Source organism: Nannospalax galili, unplaced genomic scaffold, assembly GCF_000622305.1.
Source record: "Nannospalax galili isolate Female #2095 unplaced genomic scaffold, S.galili_v1.0 scaffold619, whole genome shotgun sequence".
In the NCBI taxonomy this organism is placed as follows: domain Eukaryota; kingdom Metazoa; phylum Chordata; class Mammalia; order Rodentia; family Spalacidae; genus Nannospalax; species Nannospalax galili.
The window spans coordinates 1,350,433-1,373,769 of NW_008344186.1; the positions used below are offsets into that span (position 1 = coordinate 1,350,433).

Consider the following 23,337-nt stretch of genomic DNA (forward strand, 5'->3'; position numbering starts at 1 on the left):
TGATGAGAATCAAACCCCGGGCCTGTGCATGCTAGGTAAGTGCTATACCACTGATCCACACAGCACACACCCAGCCTATTTTTTAAATACTACATGGTATGTAGTGTTTTGTAATTATAGTGATTTAAGTCATCTGTTTTTTTTTTCAGTCCATCTAGCTAAAGATTGTCAATTTTGTTGATGTTTTTGAGGATCCAAGTTTTAGTTTTAGTTTCCATTCTTACTTATAGCTTGTTTTTCTCTAATCTTTATTATTCTCCACAATCCTAGGTTCATTCTGTTCTTTCTGTAGGTCTTAAGTTGTAAAGTAGGTTGAGTTCTTTCTTGGTTTTAATGTAAGCTTTTATGGCTGCATAATTCCCTCTTAGCTTTGCTTCCACTGTGTAAGTTTGGGAAATTTTTTATTCATTTTTAATCATTTCTAAGTATTTTCTCACTTTCCTTGTGTTTTTTGTTTGGTCTGTTGTTTGTTTTAAGAGGATGTTATCTAAGTTCCACAAATGTGTGATTTTTTTCCAGTTTCCCCTATTATTAATATCTAACTTCTCTCTGTTGGAGTCTGGGAAGCTGCTTTATAGGATATCTGTCTTGACAAATCCATTAACCTGGCCACAGTTGCAATTCTCTTCCCTCTGGATGAAGTGACTTCCTGAGCATTTAAAAGACTGAAACCTTTATTGCCCACTTTTCAGTTTACACTGTTGTTTTTTTGTTATTGTTTATACATATGACCTGCATGCATGTTATGCGTTTTACCTGCATATATGTTAAGTGCACCATGCATGCAATGCCTGCAGAAGCCAAAAGAGGGCATCAGATTCCCTGGAACTGGTAGCTACCGATTGGTAGCTGCTATGTGGGTGCCCAGAATGAAACCTACTCCTCTGCAAGAGCAGCCAGTGCACTTAAGCACTGAGCCATCTCTCCAGCCTTTTTAGTTCCCCTTTTGGAAGCCACTCATTCAAAATGACATGAGGGGAGGAAACTAGAAAGCCACTGCATGTGCCCCGGGAGGGCGGGCTCAGAAAGTACCTGCAGTTTTTCATTTACACTTCAGGCTGATTCTTCCCACAGAGGCTGCCTATGACCGTCAAAGACAGAAGCAAAAACTGTGGGGGAGGGGATATTCTGCCTTCCAAAGTTACTCCATTATCAGATTCAAATGTCCAATCTTCAACAAACTGTCACAAGGAACACAAAAGAAAAAAAAAATGTCACTTCATCCAGAGTAGAAGAGAATTTCCACAATGAGAGATGCAAAAACAGTAGCCAGAAGACTAGATTTGCCATAAAAAAGGACCAGGCATATGGCTCAGGGACAAAGTACTGGCCTAACAAAGGAAGGAAGCAAATCAATAAAAACTGTATATGAAAAATAACCAGTGTGGGGGCTGGAGAGATGGCTCAGCAGTTAAGAGCACTGACTGCTCTTGCAGAGGCCCAGGTTCAATTCTCAGCAGCCACATGGCAGCTAAAAACTGTCCTTAACTCCAGTTCCAGATGCCCTCTTCTGACCTCTGTAGGTACTGCACAACACAGGTGCACTTACATACATGCAGACAATACACTCATACACATAAAATAAGAATAATAAATATTTTTTAAAGAAAAAGGAAAAATAGCCAATGGTAGACCTAGTAAACAAAGACTTTAAAATGTCTAAAAACTCCTTCAAGAACTAAAGGAGGATGTAAAGAAAGTTGAGATGATTTATGTATGAAAAGAAAATGATAATGGAGAGCCAGAAAACCCAAAAAGATATAAAAAGTACAAAATTGAAAAGAAAATTTTACTAGAGGGAGTCAAAGGCTAATTTAGTCAGAATCAGTAAACTTGAATATAGAATGAGAGAAATTATCAAGTCTGTAGAACAGAAAGAAAAAGTCTGAAGAGAAGTAAACAGAGCCTGAGAAGCCTATGGAGAATCATCAAGATCAACACATGTAGGAGTTTCGTAAGAAGAGAGAGCAGGGCCAGAGATGGCTCAGTTGGTAAAGGCACAGGCTACCAAGACTGCCCTCAATCCTCCTGCCTCTGCCTCCCAAGTGCCAAGATTCCAGAAGTGTACCTCACCTTGGACGCAGCACACCATCATCCTACACTGTTCAGCAGGAATTCAGTGTGAGACGACTGCAAGCGTGTGAATATAGGAACTGAAGATAACTGGAGGCTGTTGGGCAGTTCCTGTGGCTGCCTGTGGAGCTGCCAGTGAAACGCTTCCCTTAGGTGTTTTCAATACGTTGTTGTTGCTATTGTATTTTCTCCTCTTCAGGATTTTCATTGTAAGTCAGATTTCCCACTTCACATGGGTCTCTCCAAATTTCATTCCGTTTGCCTGGTGGGCTGCCCTGGTCTTTAGCACAAAGTGCCTCTGTCATGTCTTTATTGATTCTCCTGAGGCCGCCTGATCTTTTTTCGCTGTCTGTTACGCCCTCTCTGATTTCCAGGATCTGTCTCCATCGGTCTTCTCCCCTAGCTCTGGCATGACGGCTGTGTATTTTCTACTTAATCTTTTTTGGAGACAGCGTCTGGAGTAGCCCAGCTGAACGTGAGCTCCTGGCAACTGTCTTGTCTCTCGCGAATGCCGGGATTACAGGTGCATGTCATCGTGCCTGATTTCATTCATCCTTGGTGTCAAATCTGTCGTTCACCGACGCCACTTACTTTTTCAAATAAAATAATTTAAAACATGAAATCTAAAGTGCTTTCTCTGATCTCAGCAATTTCCCAGAGATTAAGGTTGGGACTGTCTCCCCAGGGGCACTACCGTCCTTGTTCCAGAGTGTCTCCCAGCTGTGTCTATGCTGCCTCCTCTAGTGATCTTGCTGCACCCACAACGGGGAAGGGACTGCCCTCAGCCTGCTGGCACTTGTTGGAAACTCATACTAATAACTGCTATGTCTGACTAGGCCTGACCCTCCTCTCAGTCCACACCAATGCCCCATGTGAAGTGGGGACCAGGCTGTAGGGAGAGGGACATGCCCAGGGTCCCACACTGAGGTTAGTTAGGACCTGCCCCCTGAGTAAAGTAGGCATGTTTCTCCCTCCTCCTGCTCCAGTACAGACCCAGCAATAAGATGTAGGAAGGGACACTGACCCCTGGTATTTCCATCCCACTCAAATAGGCCCATCTATATGTACCAGAGGCCAGGGAGGGGCCGTTTGATTCCAGCCTAGATCTAAGCCTTGCAGCCAACAGGGAGTTGGAGAGTTGTTCCTCCTGAGCAAGTGTAGAGGCAATGGTGTGGGTCATGCAGGCTTCTATTTCTTCAAGGGGTGGTGATCTATGTGTACCCCACCTGGGGGGGTCAGCAATGCATGTCATAATCTCTCCTCCCATTGTAGGACATCAGGGCACATGACCATTGCCAAGATGCTCCAGGGCCCCGTCTCTGTGCTCCTGCTTGGGGGACTCTTGGGGACCCTCCATGCCCAGCAGCAGGAGGTCATCTCACCTGACACCTCCACCTCTGAGAGGAACAACAATTGTCCCGGTACCTGGATGAGGGCTCTGGAGTTCTGGGAGTGAGAGGGTGTTCACGGGGTGGTGATGACTCATATCACAGCCTCCACCGGGCAGGCTGTAACAAGTCCAATGTCCCCCCAGAAAAGGCTGACTGTCCCGTCAACGTGTACTTTGTCCTGGACACCTCGGAGAGCGTGGCCATGCAGTCGCCCACAGACAGCCTGCTCTACCACATGCAGCAGTTTGTACCTCAGTTTATCAGCCAACTGCAGAATGAGTTCTACCTGGACCAAGTGGCACTGAGTTGGCGCTATGGTGGTCTACACTTCTCCGACCAGGTGGAAGTGTTCAGTCCACCTGGCAGCGACCGGGCCTCCTTCACCAAGAGCCTACAGGGCATCCGCTCCTTCCGCCGAGGCACATTCACCGACTGCGCACTGGCCAATATGACACAGCAGATCCGGCAGCACGGAGGCCGAGGGGTGGTCAACTTTGCTGTTGTCATCACTGACGGCCATGTCACAGGCAGCCCATGTGGGGGCATCAAGCTACAGGCTGAGCGAGCCCGTGAGGAGGGCATCCGGCTCTTTGCTGTGGCCCCCAACAGGAATCTGAATGAGCAGGGCCTGCGAGACATCGCCAACACTCCACATGAGCTCTACCGCAACAACTACGCCACCATGAGGCCAGACTCCACTGAGATTGACCAGGACACCATCAACCGCATCATCAAGGTCATGGTGAGCAGCTGTAGGTGGGGCAGAGGCTGAGACCACAGTCCATCTACCAGTGTGGCAGCAGCCAGACCACAGCATACCTCTGTAAGGAGATTGAGGGAAGTTAGGAACAAGTCCTCTTGTATCTGTAAACCCCACCCAGACTTGGGGTGTGGCACATAGGTCCCTACTCAGGCTAACCCAGGTCTCTGTCTTTTTTTGCAGAAACATGAAGCCTATGGGGAGGTGAGTGACCCTGTCACTACAGCCCAGCTTGTCCCACCAACTGCCAACTAACACTGCTGACCCAGCAGAGGATCAGTACAGCAATCCTGGCTCCCTGCTTGAGCAGACCAGAACAGCAAAGGGAGTGATACCAACCTGTTCTTTTGGGCCTGATATTCTCTTGAACTTCAACAAAGTTCCCCCACATTCAAACCCAACTGTTTAGTCCCCAGAGCCTGGAGCTAGAGTCATCCACCAAGTCACATGACTACTGAAAGTTAAGCATCATGTCCCAGACTGAGGAGCTGCATCCAACCCAGACTGGAAGCCATGTACCTAGCTGGGGGCCCTACAGCTTTGGACAGCTGTCATGTGCTGTGTCCTTGTAGGAAAGAGGATCAGGCACCCAAAGTCCCTACCCCATAAAGTTTCTGCAGAAGCATGCCATCCTAAAATGACTTACAAGGATAGCAAATTAATCCCCGTATACAGATGATACTTAGCTGGCGGGGAGCACTCTTTGATCCTTGTCAATGCCATTGCTCAACTCAGCCTCACTTCCCCAAAACCTGGCTAGATGGTTTGACTGAACACTGGTTCTCACTTGTCCAGCACCCTGTGTGTCTGTTCCTTCATTCCAGTTTTGCTGGTCTAGATAGGAGTTTGGAGGAGTTCATCTGAAAGTCAAAGTTTACAGGTGTCTCCAGTCTATATCCCACCAGGGTTTTGTCCTACCAACCTGACCTGCTATCTCCACTTCATTTCAGTGCTACAAGGTGAGCTGCCTGGAGATTACTGGACCCCCTGGACCCAAGGGCTACCGAGGACAGAAGGTAAGCTGCTTTGAGGTCACGTGGCCCATGCCACAGGAAGCCCCTGTTCTGTAAGGACTCTACATTTGGGAGCCAGCTGGGCCATGGATGGTCTCTACACATTACTCTGGAAAAACTAAAATTCAAATTTTGTCCATTTCCTTTTAAATGGCATTTTGAGAAAAGCAGGAAAAGTTTAAAAGTATTAAGATATGTTACTTTAAAAACTTTTGTGAAGTAAGCAGTCATGTTCAAGTATGTAAATAAAACACAAGATGCATTTCTGCCAGTGACATGATTAATATAAGGCACCCTTTTGTGACTTATTTAATTGTAGGTTTTAGGGACTTTGCTTTGAATGGTCACTGGGCATTTTCCTAACACTAGAGCTATATAAAATAAAATGCTAACTCCACTACCACAGTATCTGAAACTGACCATGGTATCTGACTCTGGTCAGAAACCAGAGGGGTCAGAAGAAACTGAGATGAGACCAGCCACTTGAAGTGACTCAGGAAGTTAGGAGGCAGCGTCATACTCTTTGCGTGTGCGTCGAGAGCTTCCATAGCAATGGGTGTCTGGGTGAGATGTCTCCCACCAGCCACTCTCCCCACCCCCACCCTGGCTTCTTCCAGTTCTGGCCACAAGTATTGCCTACCCTGCCACAGCTAGAAATGAATTTGCCACTCAGGGCAGTGACCTGGGGGCCCTGGGAGGTCAATGCAGCAGGGCCCCCAGAGCAGGGCACAGCTGAGACACGATAAGACCTCTGACCCCTTGTTCCGTTCATTCTCCTCCCTCCTCTCTCCTTTGCCTTTTCTTTCCCACTCTTCTGTCCCCTTTGCAGTTAAAGTGGAAGGACAGTAATAAGTAAATTCACTTATTTGGTAAAGCTCTATGTTATAAAGTTAAAACTTCCCAAGGAGTCTAACTTTTCATGGTTTCCTGAAGCCCTTGTCTTTCCAGTTCCTTCAATCCATGCCCCACCCACACCCACCTATTCAAACTGAAGAGGGACCAGCAGGCTTTGCCATGCTACTCTCCCAGATGACAGGGTTCCCTCCCACTTACCCTTTTTCCTATCCTTTGCTTTTAGGGTGCCAAGGGGAACATGGGCGAGCCAGGAGAGCCTGGACAGAAGGGGCGACAGGTAAGGCCTCCACCTGGCTCCCAGCTCCCAACCTGACCTCCACCCATTCCCTGCACCCAGGACTGGGATCACAACCAAGGTTCTCAATCCCTTCTTCACAGGGAGACCCAGGCATCGAAGGCCCCATTGGATTCCCAGGACCCAAGGCAAGTTCCCGTCGGCCCTACCCAGGACTGGGACTGGGGAGTAGGGGTGTGGGAAGGTCATTCTGGGGCAGCTCCCTGCCCTGCCCTTGGGGATGTCTGCAGTCCAGTCCCCACTGCCGATGAAGAAAAGGACGTCTACAGTTTGAATGTCACTCCAAAACCATGTGTCCAGCCTGACCCCATGCTTAGCCTCCTCCACCAAGCATGTGCTCAGGATTTCAGGCATGATACAGCCAGCACACACCCTTGCTTCTGTGGCTTGCTCGTTGCCCTTCCCATCTGTTTCTCCAGGGTGCCACTGCCTGCCCTTGTTAACACCCTGTTCTTCTACCCTCAGGGTGTGCCTGGCCTCAAAGGAGAGAAGGTGAGTTGTGATGTTGCTCAGGACATGGATGGCCACTGCCCCCACCTGACAGCCCAGCAGCCTGTTGGCAGATCCTAGGGTCAGACCTAGGCTCCTCCCAGGGGGCTTAGTTCTGGCCTTGCTTTTGGGCGGAGGGTTTTCATCTTGCACTCCAAAGACAGCAGTGTCTATAAAGCTTGGAGACCCAACTAACACTTTGCTTTCCTCCTGCACAGGGTGAATTTGGAGCCGATGGTCGGAAGGTAAGCTGGCTGGAATGGATGTCTCCTGCTCTGCTACTCAGGAAGAACCAGAACTAGAACTAACCAGTCTCTCCCTCCTTTCCAGGGAGCCCCTGGTCTAGCTGGCAAGAACGGAACTGATGGACAGAAGGTAAAGTGAACCTCACACCAGGCACACACACACACACACACACACACACACACACACACTCACACACACACACACACACACTCACACACACACACACACACACACACACACACACACGCACACAAATGCACACAATCACATGTACACAGGTACACATGTACAAGCATGCACACATGTGCATGGTGAGGGCATCCCACACTGATGCACCTGACCTGGCCTTAGGACTCTGTCCCCATGAAAACAAGAAGAGTCATGATGAGACACCTCACCTCATGTGCTCTGTCTAGGGTGCAATAGCACTATCATGTGGGGTCCTGGGTGGTTCTAGTACTGACTTCCATGGACCTCAAATCCACACTCTGACACTCTTCTTCCCCTTCAGGGCAAGCTAGGCCGAATTGGACCTCCTGGCTGCAAGGGAGACCCTGGAAACCGGGTAAGCAGCTTTACCATCCTCACTGTGTGCCAATTAAACCTCATTTCAGGGCCCACAGGTGCCAAGCAGGACTGGAAGCAAGTCATTTGGATTCTCTTATGTGTCCAGCCCCTCCTCCCTCCTTGCCTGACCCTGACCCCAGCCCAGGGTTCTGCTGACACTGGGGTCACAACATGACAGGACCCCCTCCAGATCCTCTGGGTCAACTCTTGGGCATGTCGGGTCTCCCGCTGGGTCAGGTAGAGCACATGGTTCTAGGCCGAGCACCTGGAGCTTCGGTGACCACTGAGGCCCACAGGCAGGAGTTTTGTTGAGCCAGGACGTCACAGCCAGGATCAACAGCAACTCTGAGGTCCCAACTCTGTGTCACTGTCTCTCGCTCATGGAAAGCACAGCCCACCCATGCAACACTCTGCAGGAGTTTGAACATTAGCCTTTCTCACCTCTCTCAGGGCCCTGATGGGTACCCAGGAGAAGCTGGAAGTCCAGGCGAGCAAGGAGACCAAGGCGCCAAGGTAGGGACCCAGCTGCAAGCAGCTCTGAAGCAGGGTGAATCACCACGCTCAGGAAGACCTGCTTCAGGGCTCCTGTCCCAGGGTTTCCTGCCTCAGCACAGGTCAGGATAAAAGGACAGCCTAGGCTATGACACCTGGCAGGGAGGGCCTTTCTCTAACCTCGCTATGCAGGAGCAGGGTCACATGCACCACAGCTTGCCCACCTCCTTTGTCAACTTCAGAGTCCCTGGGGAAGGTTCTGGACACTGTAGTCCCTGTTCTCTGAGGCCCCGATGATTCCTGAATGCCCCTGGTGGCCCTAGACTTTTGGCCATAGAACAGGTAGCCTTTCCCTGGGAGCCCAGACCTGAGACACACATGTCCCTGCCACTTGCCTTGACTCTTGAGTCACTGCTCAGCACATCCCACTGTCACACAGAGCTCCTTCCCCAGAGGGTTCAGAGGACTTCACCCTGGGTTCATAGGCTATTAGTCGGGCATCTTGGCAGGGTCTCTTGCCATTGTGCCTGACATCCTAGATTTTCCAAGAACAAGGAGGAATTTGGATGATCCCACCCCACTACCTAGCATCTGTGTTCCTGCCACTGTGCAGGAACAAAGCTGATATTTCCAATCCTTCCAGGGAGACTCTGGCCGCCCAGGACGCAGGGGGCCCCCAGGAGATCCCGGAGACAAAGGAAGCAAGGTAAGTGGGTGGCCTACTTTCCCCCTTTGGCAGACAACCCAGGTCTATGGCCTCACACACATGGGGAGGAGTGGGAAGGACAGTGAGCCAGCATGTGCTCGCCCTTCTGCATTCCACTGCCAATGGCAGGGGCGCCCTCCCAGAGGCTCTCCTGCTCTATCACACCTATGTGCCAAGGCAAACAGATCCCACTGGCAGGAATTGAGTGTTCCTCCACCATGCCCTCAGCCATGCTGAATTGTCCTGCCTTACCTACACAGGGATATCAAGGCAACAATGGAGCCCCAGGAAGTCCAGGTGTGAAAGGAGGCAAGGGTGGGCCTGGCCCTCGTGGACCCAAAGGAGAACCCGTAAGTTCACTCTGTACCTGCAGATCCCATTCCCCTCAGCCTGCTGACCAGCCCATCCTGCCTCAGTATCCCCTTCTCTGGGATTCTCTGTGGCCCCTCTATGGATAGCAGGGCTGAGGAAGGACCATTGACAAATGGTCCTAGGATCAGGCAGACCCCTATGTCCCCAGTTAGCCCACCTCTGCCCTCCCTTCAGGACCCCCCCCAGGGATGAACTCAGGGTAGAGGCCCCATCCCAGGGCTGATCCTTAGGAGAGACAGTCTGAGGAGGCCTAGCCAGAAAGCAAACAGGAGTGACTACCCTGACAGTCTAAGCCATGTCCTAATCACTGGCCAAGACTTACAGCCTGACCAGGAGCTCCCACCCAAGTCCTGAGTCCTCAGCTGGGACAAGGCTGACACAACAGCAGGGTGAGGGTGGAAGCCAAAAGGCCAGGCAAGGTCATCAAGAAGGAGGACCAGGCTCAGCGTCCCCATGTCCTGGAGGAGAGTAGGATCAGGCCTCAAGTGACCAGCATGGTCACCCAGCAGTTCCACTCCTCTCCCAACTATACCCCTATTCTTTACAGGGGCGCAGGGGAGATCCAGGAACTAAGGGCAGCCCAGGCAGTGATGGCCCCAAGGGGGAGAAGGTGAGTTGTTCTATGAGAAATAATAGCATCTACGTTGGATCTCACCATGGACTGATGGGATGGCCTTTCCTCATCCACCAGGAAAACAAAAATCACCAACAGTGGTTGGCCACTGGCAGGGTTCAGCCTCTACAGGAACCAAACAAGCAGGCTTGCACTCCTAATGCCCCCTGGAAGGGCACCACCCATCCTATACATACTCTGCACAACTGTATAGACTGCTCCACCCTGCAGTGTCCCCACTGTGGGTGCACATGTTCCTGTTGCCTCCCATCACTGCAGCTCTCAAGGATGGTGCTGAAGGGGCTTCCTCCTAAGCTGGGTGGGGTCCCTATACTCACAGAGTGGCCTCAATAGGACTCTCAGACTGGTGGTCTGTGAGGATGAGAGGACTGCAGGAGGAAGGATGTCACTGTTCCAGCATCACCCTGGACAAACTGGGGTCTTCCTCCAATAGGCTGAATAGCTTGGTCCTCTGACCCCATCTTCACACACACACACACACACCCCACACTACCTCTCTTGGGAAACACAGAGTTGGCCCTCGACTGAGACTTGACCAGGCTTCTCTTCTCACAGGGAGACCCTGGTCCTGAGGGGCCCCGGGGCCTGGCTGGAGAAGTCGGCAGCAAAGGAGCCAAGGTACGCGAGGCAGAAGGTAGCAGGGGCCAGGCCAAAGGGGGGTCCACCCAGGACAGCTACCCCGTAACCTGTCCACAGACCCTACAGGCCTGAGACCAGTAAAGGCAGGATCCCTACCGAGCAGCAGGGCCAGTGTGGCTATGCTACCTTACCTTGAACCACGACACTCACAGGGCTGGTGTCAGGATTCTGAGGGTGCACCGTCGGACCAGAGCACCTCACCCTCTTCTTTCTTTGCAGGGAGAGCGAGGCTTGCCTGGACCCAGGGGTCCTCAGGGGGCTCTTGGGGAACCTGGAAATCAGGTTAGTAGCAGAACACTGCAGCACCTTGCCCCCAGGCTCCCACTCCCCCCCACCCCCGCTACACTCACAGGGCTGGTGTCAGGATTCTGAGGGTGCACCGTCGGACCAGAGCACCTCACCCTCTTCTTTCTTTGCAGGGAGAGCGAGGCTTGCCTGGACCCAGGGGTCCTCAGGGGGCTCTTGGGGAACCTGGAAATCAGGTTAGTAGCAGAACACTGCAGCACCTTGCCCCCAGGCTCCCACTCCCCCCCACCCCCGCTGTCAACCACCCACACCTCACCATACTCCCTTTATCCCCCAAGTCTGTATTCTTCCCCCCACCTCTCGCCTACTCCTCATCCTGTTCCCAACCCCTATCCACTCCCAATTCTGCCCCTTGACCCCCCCAACTTTCCACCCCTCCCCAACCCTCCACCTACCCCCCACTTTACTCCAAAACCCTGCTCACTTCCCACCCTGCCTCAGACCCCCAACCCACTACCCGCCCACTCTCCGTCCTGCCTCACGCCCCCATCCTCGCACTATCCACCCTGCCCCACTCCCCGCCCACTCTCCACCCTGCTCTGCAAACCCCCATTCACTCTTCGCTGTGCCCCAGACCCTCCACCCGCTTCCCATCCTGCCCCCAATCCTACCCAGTCTCTATTCTTCCCCTACCCCACCTACTCTCTATCCTATCCCAGACCCCTAGCCCACTCCCAACCCTGCCCCCAACTCCCCATCCATCCTCTCTTTGTGGCTGCTCTTCACCATCTCCATAGCAAACAGGTCAGTGAAACCAAGATTTGCTCCCATCCGTGAACCTTAGTCTCTTTTCCCTGAAGGAGCTTCCCAACACCACCCCCATAAGGCCGGGTGGCAGCCCTGGTCCCAAGACCTGCCATGTGCTCAGAGCAGGCCTGAGCAAGTCAGGTTGTCACCAGCTTAGGTGCCTTAGGCCAACTCTGCCTTCTCTCTTACCCTCAGGGATCTCGGGGAGACCCTGGTGATGCTGGACCTCGTGGAGAGTCAGGACAGCCAGGTCCCAAGGTATGTCCCTTCCTTCCAGCTGTTTGGGATGGAGTCCAGGGTCTGTGACATTGCCCAACAGGAAAATGATGAAAGAGCACTTGAGGCCCTAAGGTGGGAGAAGGGCCTTTGCTCCCAGATCCTGGTAAGACTGGCGGCTGGGGCAGCAAGGCTGGGCCTCTAAGCATGGGAGACAGTAGGAAAACAGTCATCCTGTTCTCAGCCCTCCCCAAATAATGACCCCAGTGAGAGAGAGCAAGGTCCTGAAAGGTGGGTAACCACATGGGTGCCACATGGTCCCAGTGGCCTCTCCAGTGTGGGCCATAGTCCCTGAGCCACCAGGCACACCTACCACACACACTCCAGCCCAGAAGTGGGCCTGCATGATGCTACCCTGGTCCACATCTGCACTGTTTGGGTACTACCTCCTCATCAGCCATCCAAACTAACTCAGCCTTTCCCTTCCAGGGAGATCCTGGAAGGCCTGGATTCAGCTACCCAGGACCCAGAGGGACACCGGTGAGTTGTGGCATAGGAAAGGGACTCCCTCTAAAGTGTCTGTAGTTCTTTGATGCTTCTTCTGGAGACTGGGAGGGAGGCTCACCTGTTACTTGGGGCAAAGACAGGTCTAGATGATACTAGGAGACAGGAGGGATCCACCCAGGAATGGGGAAAATGTGGTTCAGCATGTATGGAATGAGCGGCCTTTACCAAGACATCACAGGCCTTTACCTGTGAGGTCCTGCATGAATTTTGATAACCAGGAATCTATGAGGGTTGGGCTCCACTCTGAGAGATGGTTGGCTTCCTGTCTGTGGCCAGACTTGGGGTCTGTGCCCAAACAACCTGTCAGATCTTTGCTTGCTTTACAGGGAGAAAAGGGCGAGCCCGGCCCACCAGGCCCAGAGGTACTTGGGAGTACTGCCCCACCCAGCCTTTTCCTGCTGGGACGGTAGAGGGGTCTGCATGTAACATCCATTGTGGAAACTCTATATACCATATTCATGGTCATGTCCCTACCCCAGGCCAGGCCAGGCCAGGCTATAGGAGCCCTGCCTGGGCTTTGAGTGGTAGTAGTTCCTATGTCTGTGTCCTTTTCCAACCAAAGCCAAGCCTTCCCTAAAAATACCCAGCATGGATAACAGATGCCAACTGTACACATATCTTCTGTATCATCTCCATGTCCCTGGTAGACTTTGGAAGGTCTTACAGGGTGGGGCAAGAGTATATAGACAGACACTCCTCACCCATGACTAACCTGTGTCCTGTGTCACAGGGAAGCCGAGGAGACTTTGGCCTGAAAGGAGCACCTGGGAGAAAGGGAGACAAGGGAGAGCCGGTGAGTGTTACTGTCCTGTGCCCAGGGCCACTATCCTGAACACGAGGAGGGCTCAGAAGCCCCGGAAGGACATCCAGCCTGCCTGGCACTGACCTTTGAAAAGAATGGCCAGGCTCAGAGGCCGGGTTTGTCCTTCCTCACCCCCCATTGCCCAGCATCATCCCCACCCTCAGCCAGCGTCTCCTGTTGGCTCAGTACAGTCCAAGCCTGTGTCCTCTCCATCTCCATGTCCCTAGCCTTGGCTAGGTGTCCAGCAAGACATGTGGGTGCATGGAGAACAGTGAGGGCAAGGCATAGCACAGCAGGAATGTATCGAATGATGGTAGATGAACAGATGGATGAGGTGGGCAAGGGGTAGAGGGATGGTAGATAGGTGGAAAGGTGAGTGGATGTCTGGGTGGACCACATGAGGGTGAATAGGTGACCACAGGATGGGTCAGTGTAAGCTAGCCCAGCACCATCTTTGAGCTCCTCAGTGGCCCTCTACCCTCTCTTGCCTGCCAAGCTCTGACAGCAGCTGGCCAGGACATTCCCTAAAAATATCCATCGTGGATAACAGATGCCAACTGTACACATATCTTCTATATCATCTCCGTGTCCCTCAGGGTGAGGCTGGTAGTACAACCCTTCACACCTCCTGCAACTCCAAACAGGGGCCATGGCAGAGGGAGCAAGACTTGTATAGAGCACAGAGACTACCCCCAGGAAGGCACTGAACCCACTCCCCTGTTCTTCCTCAGGCTGATCCTGGTCCTCCTGGTGAACCTGGCCCTCGGGGGCCAAGAGGAATCCCAGGACCTGAGGTAAGCCCACCTCTGTCTCTTTGTCCCTTGGCCCTTCAGGCCATAGGCCCTGGGCCAGCCAGGCTAATGAACCTGGAAGCCTCCTGATTCTGCCCTTAGGAGGCCCACTGGTCAGTGTGCCCTGGGTGGTGGTACCAGGAGCAACTCAGACCCAGCAATTTCACCTCTCACTATCATCCTCCATCTTTCAGGGAGAACCTGGTCCTCCTGGAGACCCTGGCCTCACGGTAGGTATAACCAGGGGTGTAATCAGTGTCCTTGCTACAAGCATTCTTCTCCCTCCTAAAAATCAGAAACCACGAGCAGCAAGTACAGGAGGTTCCCAGGAGCAAGGTCAGAGGGCAAAAGTAAGGTCAGATGTTGAGGGCATCAGGTTTGAGGTTAGCAAAAACAAGGTCAGAAGATGGAGTCAGAAGTCAAGAGCTGCAGGCATTAGTTCAGAGAGTAAAGTCAGCAGCAGTCAGGTTGGCAAGGACAAGACCAGAGAATAGAGTCAAGGGTGAGATTGGCAATACACACCTCCTTCTCTTGGCTCCACTTGTCATGTGTGGGTGTGGACATCAATGGGTGTGGGCTTAAAGACTCCTATGGAAGCCTTCAGGTCCCCAGCGTGTGCTCACTGCCTGAGTGTGCCCACTGGGGCTATGTTGCAGGAATGTGATGTCATGACCTATGTGAGGGAGACCTGCGGATGCTGTGGTGAGTTGGCCCAGCACATCAGGGTGTGTGCATGGTTTCAGGAGGGCTGGCGTACGTGGGGGTAAGGCCACTCACAGTATCCCTGGGCCTGCACCCTGGCAGTTTTCACATTCCCTATTCACTGACCCTGCCATCCCTACCTCACACACACAGACTGTGAGAAGCGTTGTGGTGCTTTGGATGTGGTCTTCGTCATCGACAGCTCTGAAAGCATTGGCTACACCAACTTCACACTGGAGAAGAATTTTGTCATTAATGTGGTCAACAGGCTGGGTGCCATTGCTAAGGACCCCAAGTCTGAGACAGGTCAGTGGGGGCTGGGCGGGACCCTCAGGCAGAAACCGCATCTCTCCCACTAGCCAGAGTCCTAGCTTTGCCTCTTACCCCACCATTGTGTTCAAGATGGCCAAGCCCTGGTCCCATAGATAGGAGGGCAGGCCTGTGGACACTGCTCATGCTGTTGTGGCCTTGTAGGCACACGTGTGGGTGTGGTGCAGTACAGTCATGAGGGTACCTTTGAGGCCATCCGGCTGGACGACGAGCGAGTCAACTCCCTGTCCAGCTTCAAGGAGGCCGTCAAGAACCTCGAGTGGATCGCAGGCGGCACCTGGACTCCCTCTGCCCTCAAGTTTGCCTACAACCAGCTCATCAAGGAGAGCCGGCGCCAGAAGACCCGCGTGTTTGCAGTGGTCATCACAGATGGGCGCCACGACCCACGTGATGATGACCTTAACCTTCGGGCGCTGTGTGACCGTGATGTCACAGTGACAGCCATCGGTATTGGTGACATGTTCCACGAGAGGCATGAGAGCGAGAACCTCTACTCCATCGCCTGTGACAAGCCACAGCAGGTGCGCAACATGACATTGTTCTCCGACCTGGTGGCCGAGAAGTTCATTGATGACATGGAGGATGTCCTCTGCCCGGGTAAGTGGTAGGACCCAGGCCCTAACACCTAGCAGGCAGCAGGTAGCCGCTGAGGGCCCAGCAGGAACTAATGGGGACCTGGCCTCTTTCTTCTCTTGCAGACCCCCATATCGTGTGTCCAGAGCTTCCCTGCCAAACAGGTAATGCAGGTGCCTGAAGCCCCCTCCCCAGACTAGCCAAGCAGCCCCAGTGTCCTTCCTGTTCTAGCAGCCAGGGTTGTTGAAATGGACTGTGCAGCCTCAAGGGTGTGCTACTGCGGAGACACCTCAAGGAGATATCCTTGAGATTCACCTCTGGCATCATGGAGTCAGGGGCTCGGGGAGGCCTGGCTCCTGGGAGCATGCAGTATTGTCCTGAGCTCTTCCCATACATCATCTAGACAGAGGCTTGCTAGTCTGGCTGTGCTTGGCTCTTGGCCACTGGTCAGAAAGGCGTTTCAGCACCCAAAGTGTCTTGTCCATGGATCTGCAGTCTCTCCCTACCAAGGGGAACAGGAGTGGGCGGAAATAGCCAGGGCCATCCAGCCCCCAGGGCCCAGTCAGCCCTGGTCTTTTGGGAGAAAGCTCGGAAACTGATGGTCAAAAGAGGATGTCATCAAACATCTAGAGGCAAGCACACTGATGTCTACACAGCAGCCATTTGCTTGCTTCTGACCCCCTCATGGTGGGAAGCTGGAGCTGGAGTCCAGAGGCCTCAGGGAGATAACCCTGGAGCCTCGGGAGTCATGCAGCTCCCTCCCAGGAGCATGGATTGAGTAGGGGAGTAGGGACTGGGCCAGCTCTGAACTGTGGGACTGCTCTGGGGGTGGGACAAGGTAGCGGACCTCAGAGCCTACAGTGTGCAGCAGCAACTCCTCAGAGTCTCAGCTATTCCTTGGACCCTCAGAAGACAAGGTGGCCCACTATGCATGTGGACAGGCTCTGAAACCTAAGGGAAGGGACCGTGTAGACTGAGGACTCAGGGTCTCACAATTTTCTAAAAGAGTTTATTACCAAGAAAATACACTTGGGAGCATGCCTTGGCCTCGGCCACCCAGTACAGTTGTCAGGGGAGGATGGTGTGGGCTCAGAGCACTTGTTTCTGAGTGATACCCCACAATCACAGCCCCACCCTGACTCCTGAAGCCTTGATTAGACTCCCAGATGAGCTGTGCCTTTAGTGGGCGGTGGCATCTGACCATGACATGGTACTGCACAGGAACTCAGTCCCAGGTTAGGGCCCAGCTGGGGTCTTTATAAGGGTGACCAGTACACAGATGGCTACCCGCCTCTGGCACAGAAACCAGACCAAGATCCCTCAGCCTTGCTCCTGATCACAGTGGAAAAGGTTCAAGTTTCTAATCAAGTGTGACACTAGCTGTGGGTTTCTGTGGCTGTCTTTATGAAATGAGGACGTTCCCCTCTTTTAGCGGCTGAGTTTTTTCATCAGGGAAGAAAGGTTTTGGTTCTTGTCACATGCTTAGTCTGGCGGTATGACCCTGTGAGGTTTCCTGAGCTATAGAAGCCATGGTCACTCTTGTTGATGTTCTTTTTAAAATTCATTTCTATTTTATGGTATATTAGTGTTTTGCCTGCATGTATGTAAATGCACTCATGTCATGTAATGCCCATGGAGACCAGAAAAAGATATTAGATCCCCTGGAACTGGAGTTACTGATAGTTATTAGCTGTCATGTGGGTGCTGGGAACCAAACCCAGGTGAGAATAGCCAGTGCTCTTAATCACTGAGCCATCTCTCCAGCCCCATCTTGTTGATTTTCTAACGCTGAGTGAGCCTTGTGTTCCTGAGGCAGAAGCCTTGCAAATGGTGTAGTTCTGTTATGCATGTTGAATTTGATCCATTTGGGTCTTGGGGAAGGTTCATTTCTGTGTTCAAAGAGCTGCATCATCTTTTCTAGTAATATCCTTATCTGGCTTGCACAGGGTGACTCAAAGCTCCAGAATGAGGCTTTGAGTTAAACAGAGCTGAGAGCACCAGCTCTAGAGGGTAGCAGTGAAGAGAATTAGGAAGAAATGGAGACCTCAGCATATACTGAGCCCTCAGGACCCTATAGAACACAGTGTTCCCCCAGGGTCCTCTCCCTACTTCCCCGCTCTCTAACACTCTCTCTACTTTTATAAAACTCATCTCCCTTTAGTGATTTGTGAAATTTCAAGATAAATTAGACCTGGTGAGCAGGGACACAGTGACCTTAGAAGGTGTCTTTACAAACAAGGTCCCAAATGAGCATCCTTATGGGCATTACTAGTGGAGACAGTGCTAGTAACGCTACTGACAATGACCCAGCACTGACTTCTGAACCAGGTAGCCCTATCCACCCAGAAGCCTGGTCATCCTGGACCTGCCTCAGGCCAGGGATGGTGTCAACTATGGAGGACCACTGAGTGCCAGAGAAGCTCGAGATCATAAGGATAGAGTTGGTAACAGCCACAGTAACAAAGATTGTAGCAAGAACCGAGCACAGATGGTGGGGTCAAGAAACAGGATCATCCAGAGAATAATGTTCCCGGTGAGGTCCAAGGTCCCGGGGCTAGTCCTGAGGTATGGAATCTGGGTTTCCTTGTGCCTCTTTAGTTGCCACAGCAAGGGGAGTGAGTTTGACCATGACACCATTGAGTCAGACCTCCTTGCCCACCAGACACTAGAAGCCAGGGGAAGGGAGGAAAGGAGGAAGAGACAGAGACACTGTAGGGAGAGAGGGAGGCAGAGAGAGACAGACACAGAAAGGAAAAGAAGGAAGAAAAGAGGGAGGGATAAAGACAGGAAAAGAGAACCAGAGACAGAGAGAAAGAGGGACAGAGGCAGAAAGGGGGGAAACTAAGAAACCAAGACACAGAGAGAGAGGGAGGGAGGAAGAAGAGATGGAGGGAGGCAGAAGGGGAAAAGAGAGTAGGGGGATCTTGACCTCTGTTGGTGTCTGCATTCGCCATGGACTCAGACCCTCAAGAACAGGTCCTAGGGTGACTGACCACATCTCAAGGACAGGTTAGAGCTGTGGGCTTTGTCTGTGGGCACTTTGTCGGCTGGCTCTTCCTAGGGATACAGCACTGCTCTGGGAAGCTTGTAGCATCTGTGCATATCTCTCAGATATGGGCACTGCCACTTGGTGCTAAGTTTCTCTGGAAGCCTGTGATGGTCCCAGAGCTGCCACTGAGCTGAGCCTCCTTGGCCATGCTGCTTGCTGCCAACTCCCTCCCCCGCTAGCCCCCTGCTTAGGGCAGACATTGCTACCTGCTGTGTCTCTAGCTCTTCTCCCTGGGCTTGTTTGCCACTCTTTGATCCTAACTGATGTCCATGGAGAGAGGCCTAAGGAGGGCTTGGAGGCCAGCCACATCCACTGGAGCCCCTAAAGTCTTCTCTGGACGCTCCCTTGCAGATGAACCGTGGCCTGGCAGCGAGCCCCCGGTCACCTTCCTCCGCACGGAAGAGGGTCCGGACCCCACCTTCCCCAAGACCATCCCCCTGATCCAGCAGTTGCTAAACGCCACGGAGTTCACACAGAACCCAGCTGCCTACTCCCAACTGGTGGCTGTGATGGTCTACACCGCCGAGAGGGCCAAGTTCGCCACAGGGGTCGAGCGGCAGGACTGGATGCAGCTGTTCATTGACACCTTTAAGCTGGTGCACAGGGACATCACAGGGGACCCAGAGACTGCATTGACACTCTGCTAAGCTCAGGGCCACCATGAGCAGACAGACAGAGCAAACCCTCACCGCTTATAGTTTCCTAGGGCTGCCGCCACAACTAGGGCCTCAAACAGCAGGGACCCACCCTTGCAGTCCTGAGGCAGAAATCCAGAATCTAGTGTCTTTAAGGCTGTACTCTCTGGAGGGTACCCTCCTACATTTTCCAGCCTCTGCTGGAGCTGCTGTCCTTGGTTTGTGGACACATCACTGGTGTCGCCTCCATCTTCCCATGGACTTTTCTCTTTTTGTCTCTGTGTCCCTTCCTCATTTTTACAAAGACATCAGTGATTGAATTTAAGGCCTACCCTAAATCCCAGAAGTTTGCATCTCAAGATCCTTAATTTAATCTCCTGTTTGTAGTCCTTTACCACATAGTGACCTTCACAGGCTCTGCTGTTGCAGTGTGAGCATCTTTAGGGGGTCACTATTCAGTTGGCCATACCACCCCAGTCCATCTGAGCCACATTGTGGCACAGGTGAGGGAGGAATGTGATCCAAGTGCTTGAGGATGTCCTCCTTGCCTGCTTCTAGTTGGAACTGGTTTGGTGGCAGGTGCATGTTCAGAGCCTACAGGAAACCATGGGAAAGTGACAAGGGTTGTGCAGCACACAGCAGTGGCCCAGCAGTCCTGAGTCAGTGGTATAGCTCATTGGTGTCATCCCCATTAAGTCAAAGTGCCAGAGTTGATCTGCCAGCATGCCTAAGCATGTCCCCAGCCTGGTATCTGGAGGTAACATGAAGGAGTGGGCAGGAACTTTGCTGCCTCCAGCTGCCTGAGAATCATAAAATGTTGGGAAATGGCAGGGGACCCACAGCAAAGTCACTGCCCCCCAAGGTGAGCATATTCTGACTGAACCCAAGAAGCCCTAATTAGGCTCGGCTGATCAGTCGCTGCTCCCATGTATGCCCCTCTAGCTCAGGATAAAACCTGTCCTCTTGGAATGTGGAGGGAGGGTCATATTTCACACTTACTGCCTGAGGAAGGCTGGAACAGACTCCCTGTTGGGAGTCACTGGCAGGAGAAGGGACCCCTCCCAGAAGTGGGGCATAGAGCCCCTGAATCTCAGAACTACCAGTCACTTATACATCTTCATCAGCGTCACCTGGTCTCCAGGGGTTGTCTGTCAGTTATGAGAGACTAGAAAGTCCAGTTGCCAGTAGGAACTTTCAAGAAACTCTGAGCAGGTTCCAGGGGCAATGTGCACTAAATAAGCTATATAGCTAATAAGCTCAGTAAGAAAGACTACCTGATAGCAGACACTCACTGGCTCAGGGTTCAACTTCGGAGGTAGTAAGCAATGTTAAATGTTTTATAAAAAAGTGAAACCTGTAACTGAATGAATTGCTGTGGTCAAATGGCAAGCTGTGGTGACTTACTGTGAGCTAGGTACTCACATGCCTGTGGGGTGGGCACCCTGGCACCTGCCTCAACATTCTTGGTCATTCATGACTAGAGTCAGGCTGTCTTTGATATGATTCGCTGGGTGCCGGAATGCCCATGTCATGACAGTGTATAGAACTATCCTGCTCCTTCCTCATAGGCTTGGGCCCACCTGGTGTCTCTAGGTGAACAGGTGGCTGTGCCCCAACCTTTGAGCTCTGACACCTATATGTCTAGGGCTGGTGACTTTCCACCAGGGGAAGGGATGTCTTGGTGGCAGTGAGTCTCAGAGGGGCCCACCTGGGCTGCCTCAGTCACACCCATGCTCCCTGCACACCAAAGTGACAAACAGTCCCAGGACATGTAGGTTCTTCCTCTTTCTAGGAAAAACACAGCCCAGCCAGCCCTGAGCACTCAGGAGCAAGTGGTGGTTGAGATCCTGTGAGAGGGAGTCAGGACCAGGGTCCTGTCTTGTCCCTCCCACCAGACAGTGGCCTTTATGTGAATAACTGAATCTTGGAACAAGAGTCAGGCTTTGGGGCTTTGTAGGGTTCTAGATGTGGCTGGTCAGGGCTGAGACCATGCTTGGTAGCAGAAGGTAGACTTTCTGGCCTCTGGCCAAGTCTCTGGCCCTCCAGGTTGGGAGCACTTAAGACGTCTGATGTGGGTTCCCAAGGGACAATTATACTCCCAGAGGAGCCTTAGTCAGTGACCCAGCATCCAGGGCTGTTCTGCTGCGGCCTCTGTCGGTGGCTGTGGGTGAAACCTCAAAGCCTCATGGTTTGGGTCCAATGGGCAGAGTGTATACAGAGATGAGGTAAGTCTCGGGCTGGCCACCCCTCGCCCGCCTGCTCCCACCTCACATCTCCCCTACAGAGCTGTACGTGGCCCAGTGCACACAGCGGCCTGTGGACATCGTCTTCCTGCTGGATGGCTCTGAGCGGTTGGGTGAGCAGAACTTCCACAAGGCACGGCGCTTCGTGGAGGAGGTGTCACGGCGCCTGACGCTGGCACGCAGAGATGATGACCCACTCAACGCCCGCATGGCCTTGTTGCAGTATGGCAGCCAGAACGAGCAGCGGGTAGCCTTCCCACTGACCTACAACTTGACCACCATCCATGAAGCATTGGAGAGCACCACCTACCTCAATTCCTTCTCACACGTGGGCACAGGCATCGTGCATGCCATCAACAATGTGGTGCGGGGTGCACAGGGTGGGGCACGGCGCCATGCAGAGCTGTCCTTTGTCTTCCTTACGGATGGTGTCACAGGCAATGACAGCCTTGAGGAGTCAGTGCACTCCATGCGCAAGCAAAATGTGGTGCCCACCGTAGTTGCCGTGGGCAGTGACGTGGACATGGATGTGCTTACCAAAATCAGCCTGGGTGACAGGGCAGCCATCTTCCGTGAGAAGGACTTTGACAGCCTGGCCCAGCCCAGCTTCTTTGATAGATTCATCCGTTGGATCTGTTAGCGCCTGCCCGCATGCCTACCAGCCCCTTGTCCATCTCTCCTCTGTGGTGCTAATTGAACCCCAGCCCTGCCAGTCCCAGCTAGACTGTACACCTGGGTCTCTCTGATGAGTAAGAGCCCTTTTCCCAAGGTCAGGACAAGAGGACTCTGACCCCAAGGTCCCTTGCCCACCACCAGCTCCCCTGGGGACCCCCCACCCCTCTTTCATGCCTCCCTGCCGCTCCCTCACCTGTAGCCTCTTCCAAAGGCTCTCTGCTGACCTGTACCAGCCCTACCTGGGGCCCCGCCCTTCTCTGCCCTTTATCCCACAGCTCAGGAGACCAGGCCTGAGAGCCCCATGTGGCACACCCATTGCCCAATAAAGGCTTTGAACCTCCCTGCTGCTGCCAGCTCCCCAGTGTCTGCTCAGGCATGTGTCTCACTGGGCCCCTCCTGCCACTGAAAGGGCACTCAGACCATCTGCACACTCACCAGAGCCCATCGGTCCCTGGCCTCCTGCCCAGCTTGGCCTTCTCTCCTAGAGATAGGGACTGCCAAAAGGTGCTGGCTACCTACACCATCATCCCCAAGTGCATGGTCAGCACAGCCTCAATGTGGACTCTACCCTAGCCAATGAGTGCCAGGCTAAAACACCACTGTGATCCTGAGTTATCCCCTAGTCCCCAGTCAGGGCAGGGTGTTCTCAGACTGACCTATGGCTTCAGTGAGGCACCCACGAATGGACAATTGGTGGACAGTGGGTGGACAAGATGATGACCATCAAAGACATTCTTATTGCAATGTGGATGATTTTGGTTGCACAGAGCCCAGGTCTTCCACACTTACCCTCCCAGAGGTTCAACATGGATTTGTGGGTTTCCCAGGACAGATGTTCTGCCCCATGTATCAGACCTGCATGACTAGGTACTCGGGACTGAGTGGCTTAGAGATCACTGTCTTGGGCTATGGTGTGGCTCAGTGACAGAGGGTTACCTGGTATGCATGAGGTCCTGGGTTTGATCCTAGCATTGGAAGGAAGAGGAGATAGGCAAGGAGGGAGGGAGGGAGGGAGGGAGGAAGGAAGGAAGGAAGGGAGGGAGGAAGGGAGGAAGGGAAGAAGTAGAAGGGAACTAAGGCTCCTAGGTTCACAGACCTGGAGGCCACAAGTCCAGATGTGAGGTATGAGCAGGACTCATACCTCTGCAGGCACAGGGAGGGTCTGTCCT

At 52.7% G+C, this 23,337-nt stretch overlaps 1 protein-coding gene across 4 annotated transcripts in view; it reads left to right on the forward strand.

Annotated features, from left to right (window-relative positions):
• Col6a2 (collagen type VI alpha 2 chain) overlaps positions 1 to 22,509 on the forward strand; it is a 25,228-nt gene extending 2,719 nt beyond the window's left edge. Inside the window, exons 2-28 of one of the 4 annotated variants that reach the window (XM_008840458.3) lie at positions 3,346 to 3,494; positions 3,608 to 4,206; positions 4,408 to 4,428; positions 5,175 to 5,240; positions 6,316 to 6,369; positions 6,471 to 6,515; positions 6,853 to 6,879; positions 7,095 to 7,121; positions 7,207 to 7,251; positions 7,634 to 7,687; positions 8,140 to 8,202; positions 8,825 to 8,887; positions 9,148 to 9,237; positions 9,807 to 9,869; positions 10,449 to 10,511; positions 10,752 to 10,814; positions 11,781 to 11,843; positions 12,291 to 12,341; positions 12,695 to 12,730; positions 13,099 to 13,161; positions 13,902 to 13,964; positions 14,156 to 14,191; positions 14,618 to 14,663; positions 14,817 to 14,969; positions 15,138 to 15,590; positions 15,692 to 15,730; positions 21,535 to 22,509. In XM_008840458.3, the coding sequence (XP_008838680.1) occupies positions 3,359 to 3,494; positions 3,608 to 4,206; positions 4,408 to 4,428; positions 5,175 to 5,240; positions 6,316 to 6,369; positions 6,471 to 6,515; positions 6,853 to 6,879; positions 7,095 to 7,121; positions 7,207 to 7,251; positions 7,634 to 7,687; positions 8,140 to 8,202; positions 8,825 to 8,887; positions 9,148 to 9,237; positions 9,807 to 9,869; positions 10,449 to 10,511; positions 10,752 to 10,814; positions 11,781 to 11,843; positions 12,291 to 12,341; positions 12,695 to 12,730; positions 13,099 to 13,161; positions 13,902 to 13,964; positions 14,156 to 14,191; positions 14,618 to 14,663; positions 14,817 to 14,969; positions 15,138 to 15,590; positions 15,692 to 15,730; positions 21,535 to 22,133 (3,081 nt within the window). In that variant the 5' untranslated portion in view covers positions 3,346 to 3,358 and the 3' untranslated portion in view covers positions 22,134 to 22,509. Of the gene's footprint in view, positions 1 to 3,345; positions 3,495 to 3,607; positions 4,207 to 4,407; positions 4,429 to 5,174; positions 5,241 to 6,315; positions 6,370 to 6,470; positions 6,516 to 6,852; positions 6,880 to 7,094; positions 7,122 to 7,206; positions 7,252 to 7,633; positions 7,688 to 8,139; positions 8,203 to 8,824; positions 8,888 to 9,147; positions 9,238 to 9,806; positions 9,870 to 10,448; positions 10,512 to 10,751; positions 10,815 to 10,951; positions 11,015 to 11,780; positions 11,844 to 12,290; positions 12,342 to 12,694; positions 12,731 to 13,098; positions 13,162 to 13,901; positions 13,965 to 14,155; positions 14,192 to 14,617; positions 14,664 to 14,816; positions 14,970 to 15,137; positions 15,591 to 15,691; positions 15,731 to 18,966; positions 21,034 to 21,534 lie in introns of those variants that run through there. The other 3 variants (XM_029567090.1, XM_008840462.3, XM_029567091.1) reach the window with 3 other exon arrangements.
• The last annotated feature ends 828 nt before the right edge of the window (positions 22,510 to 23,337 follow it).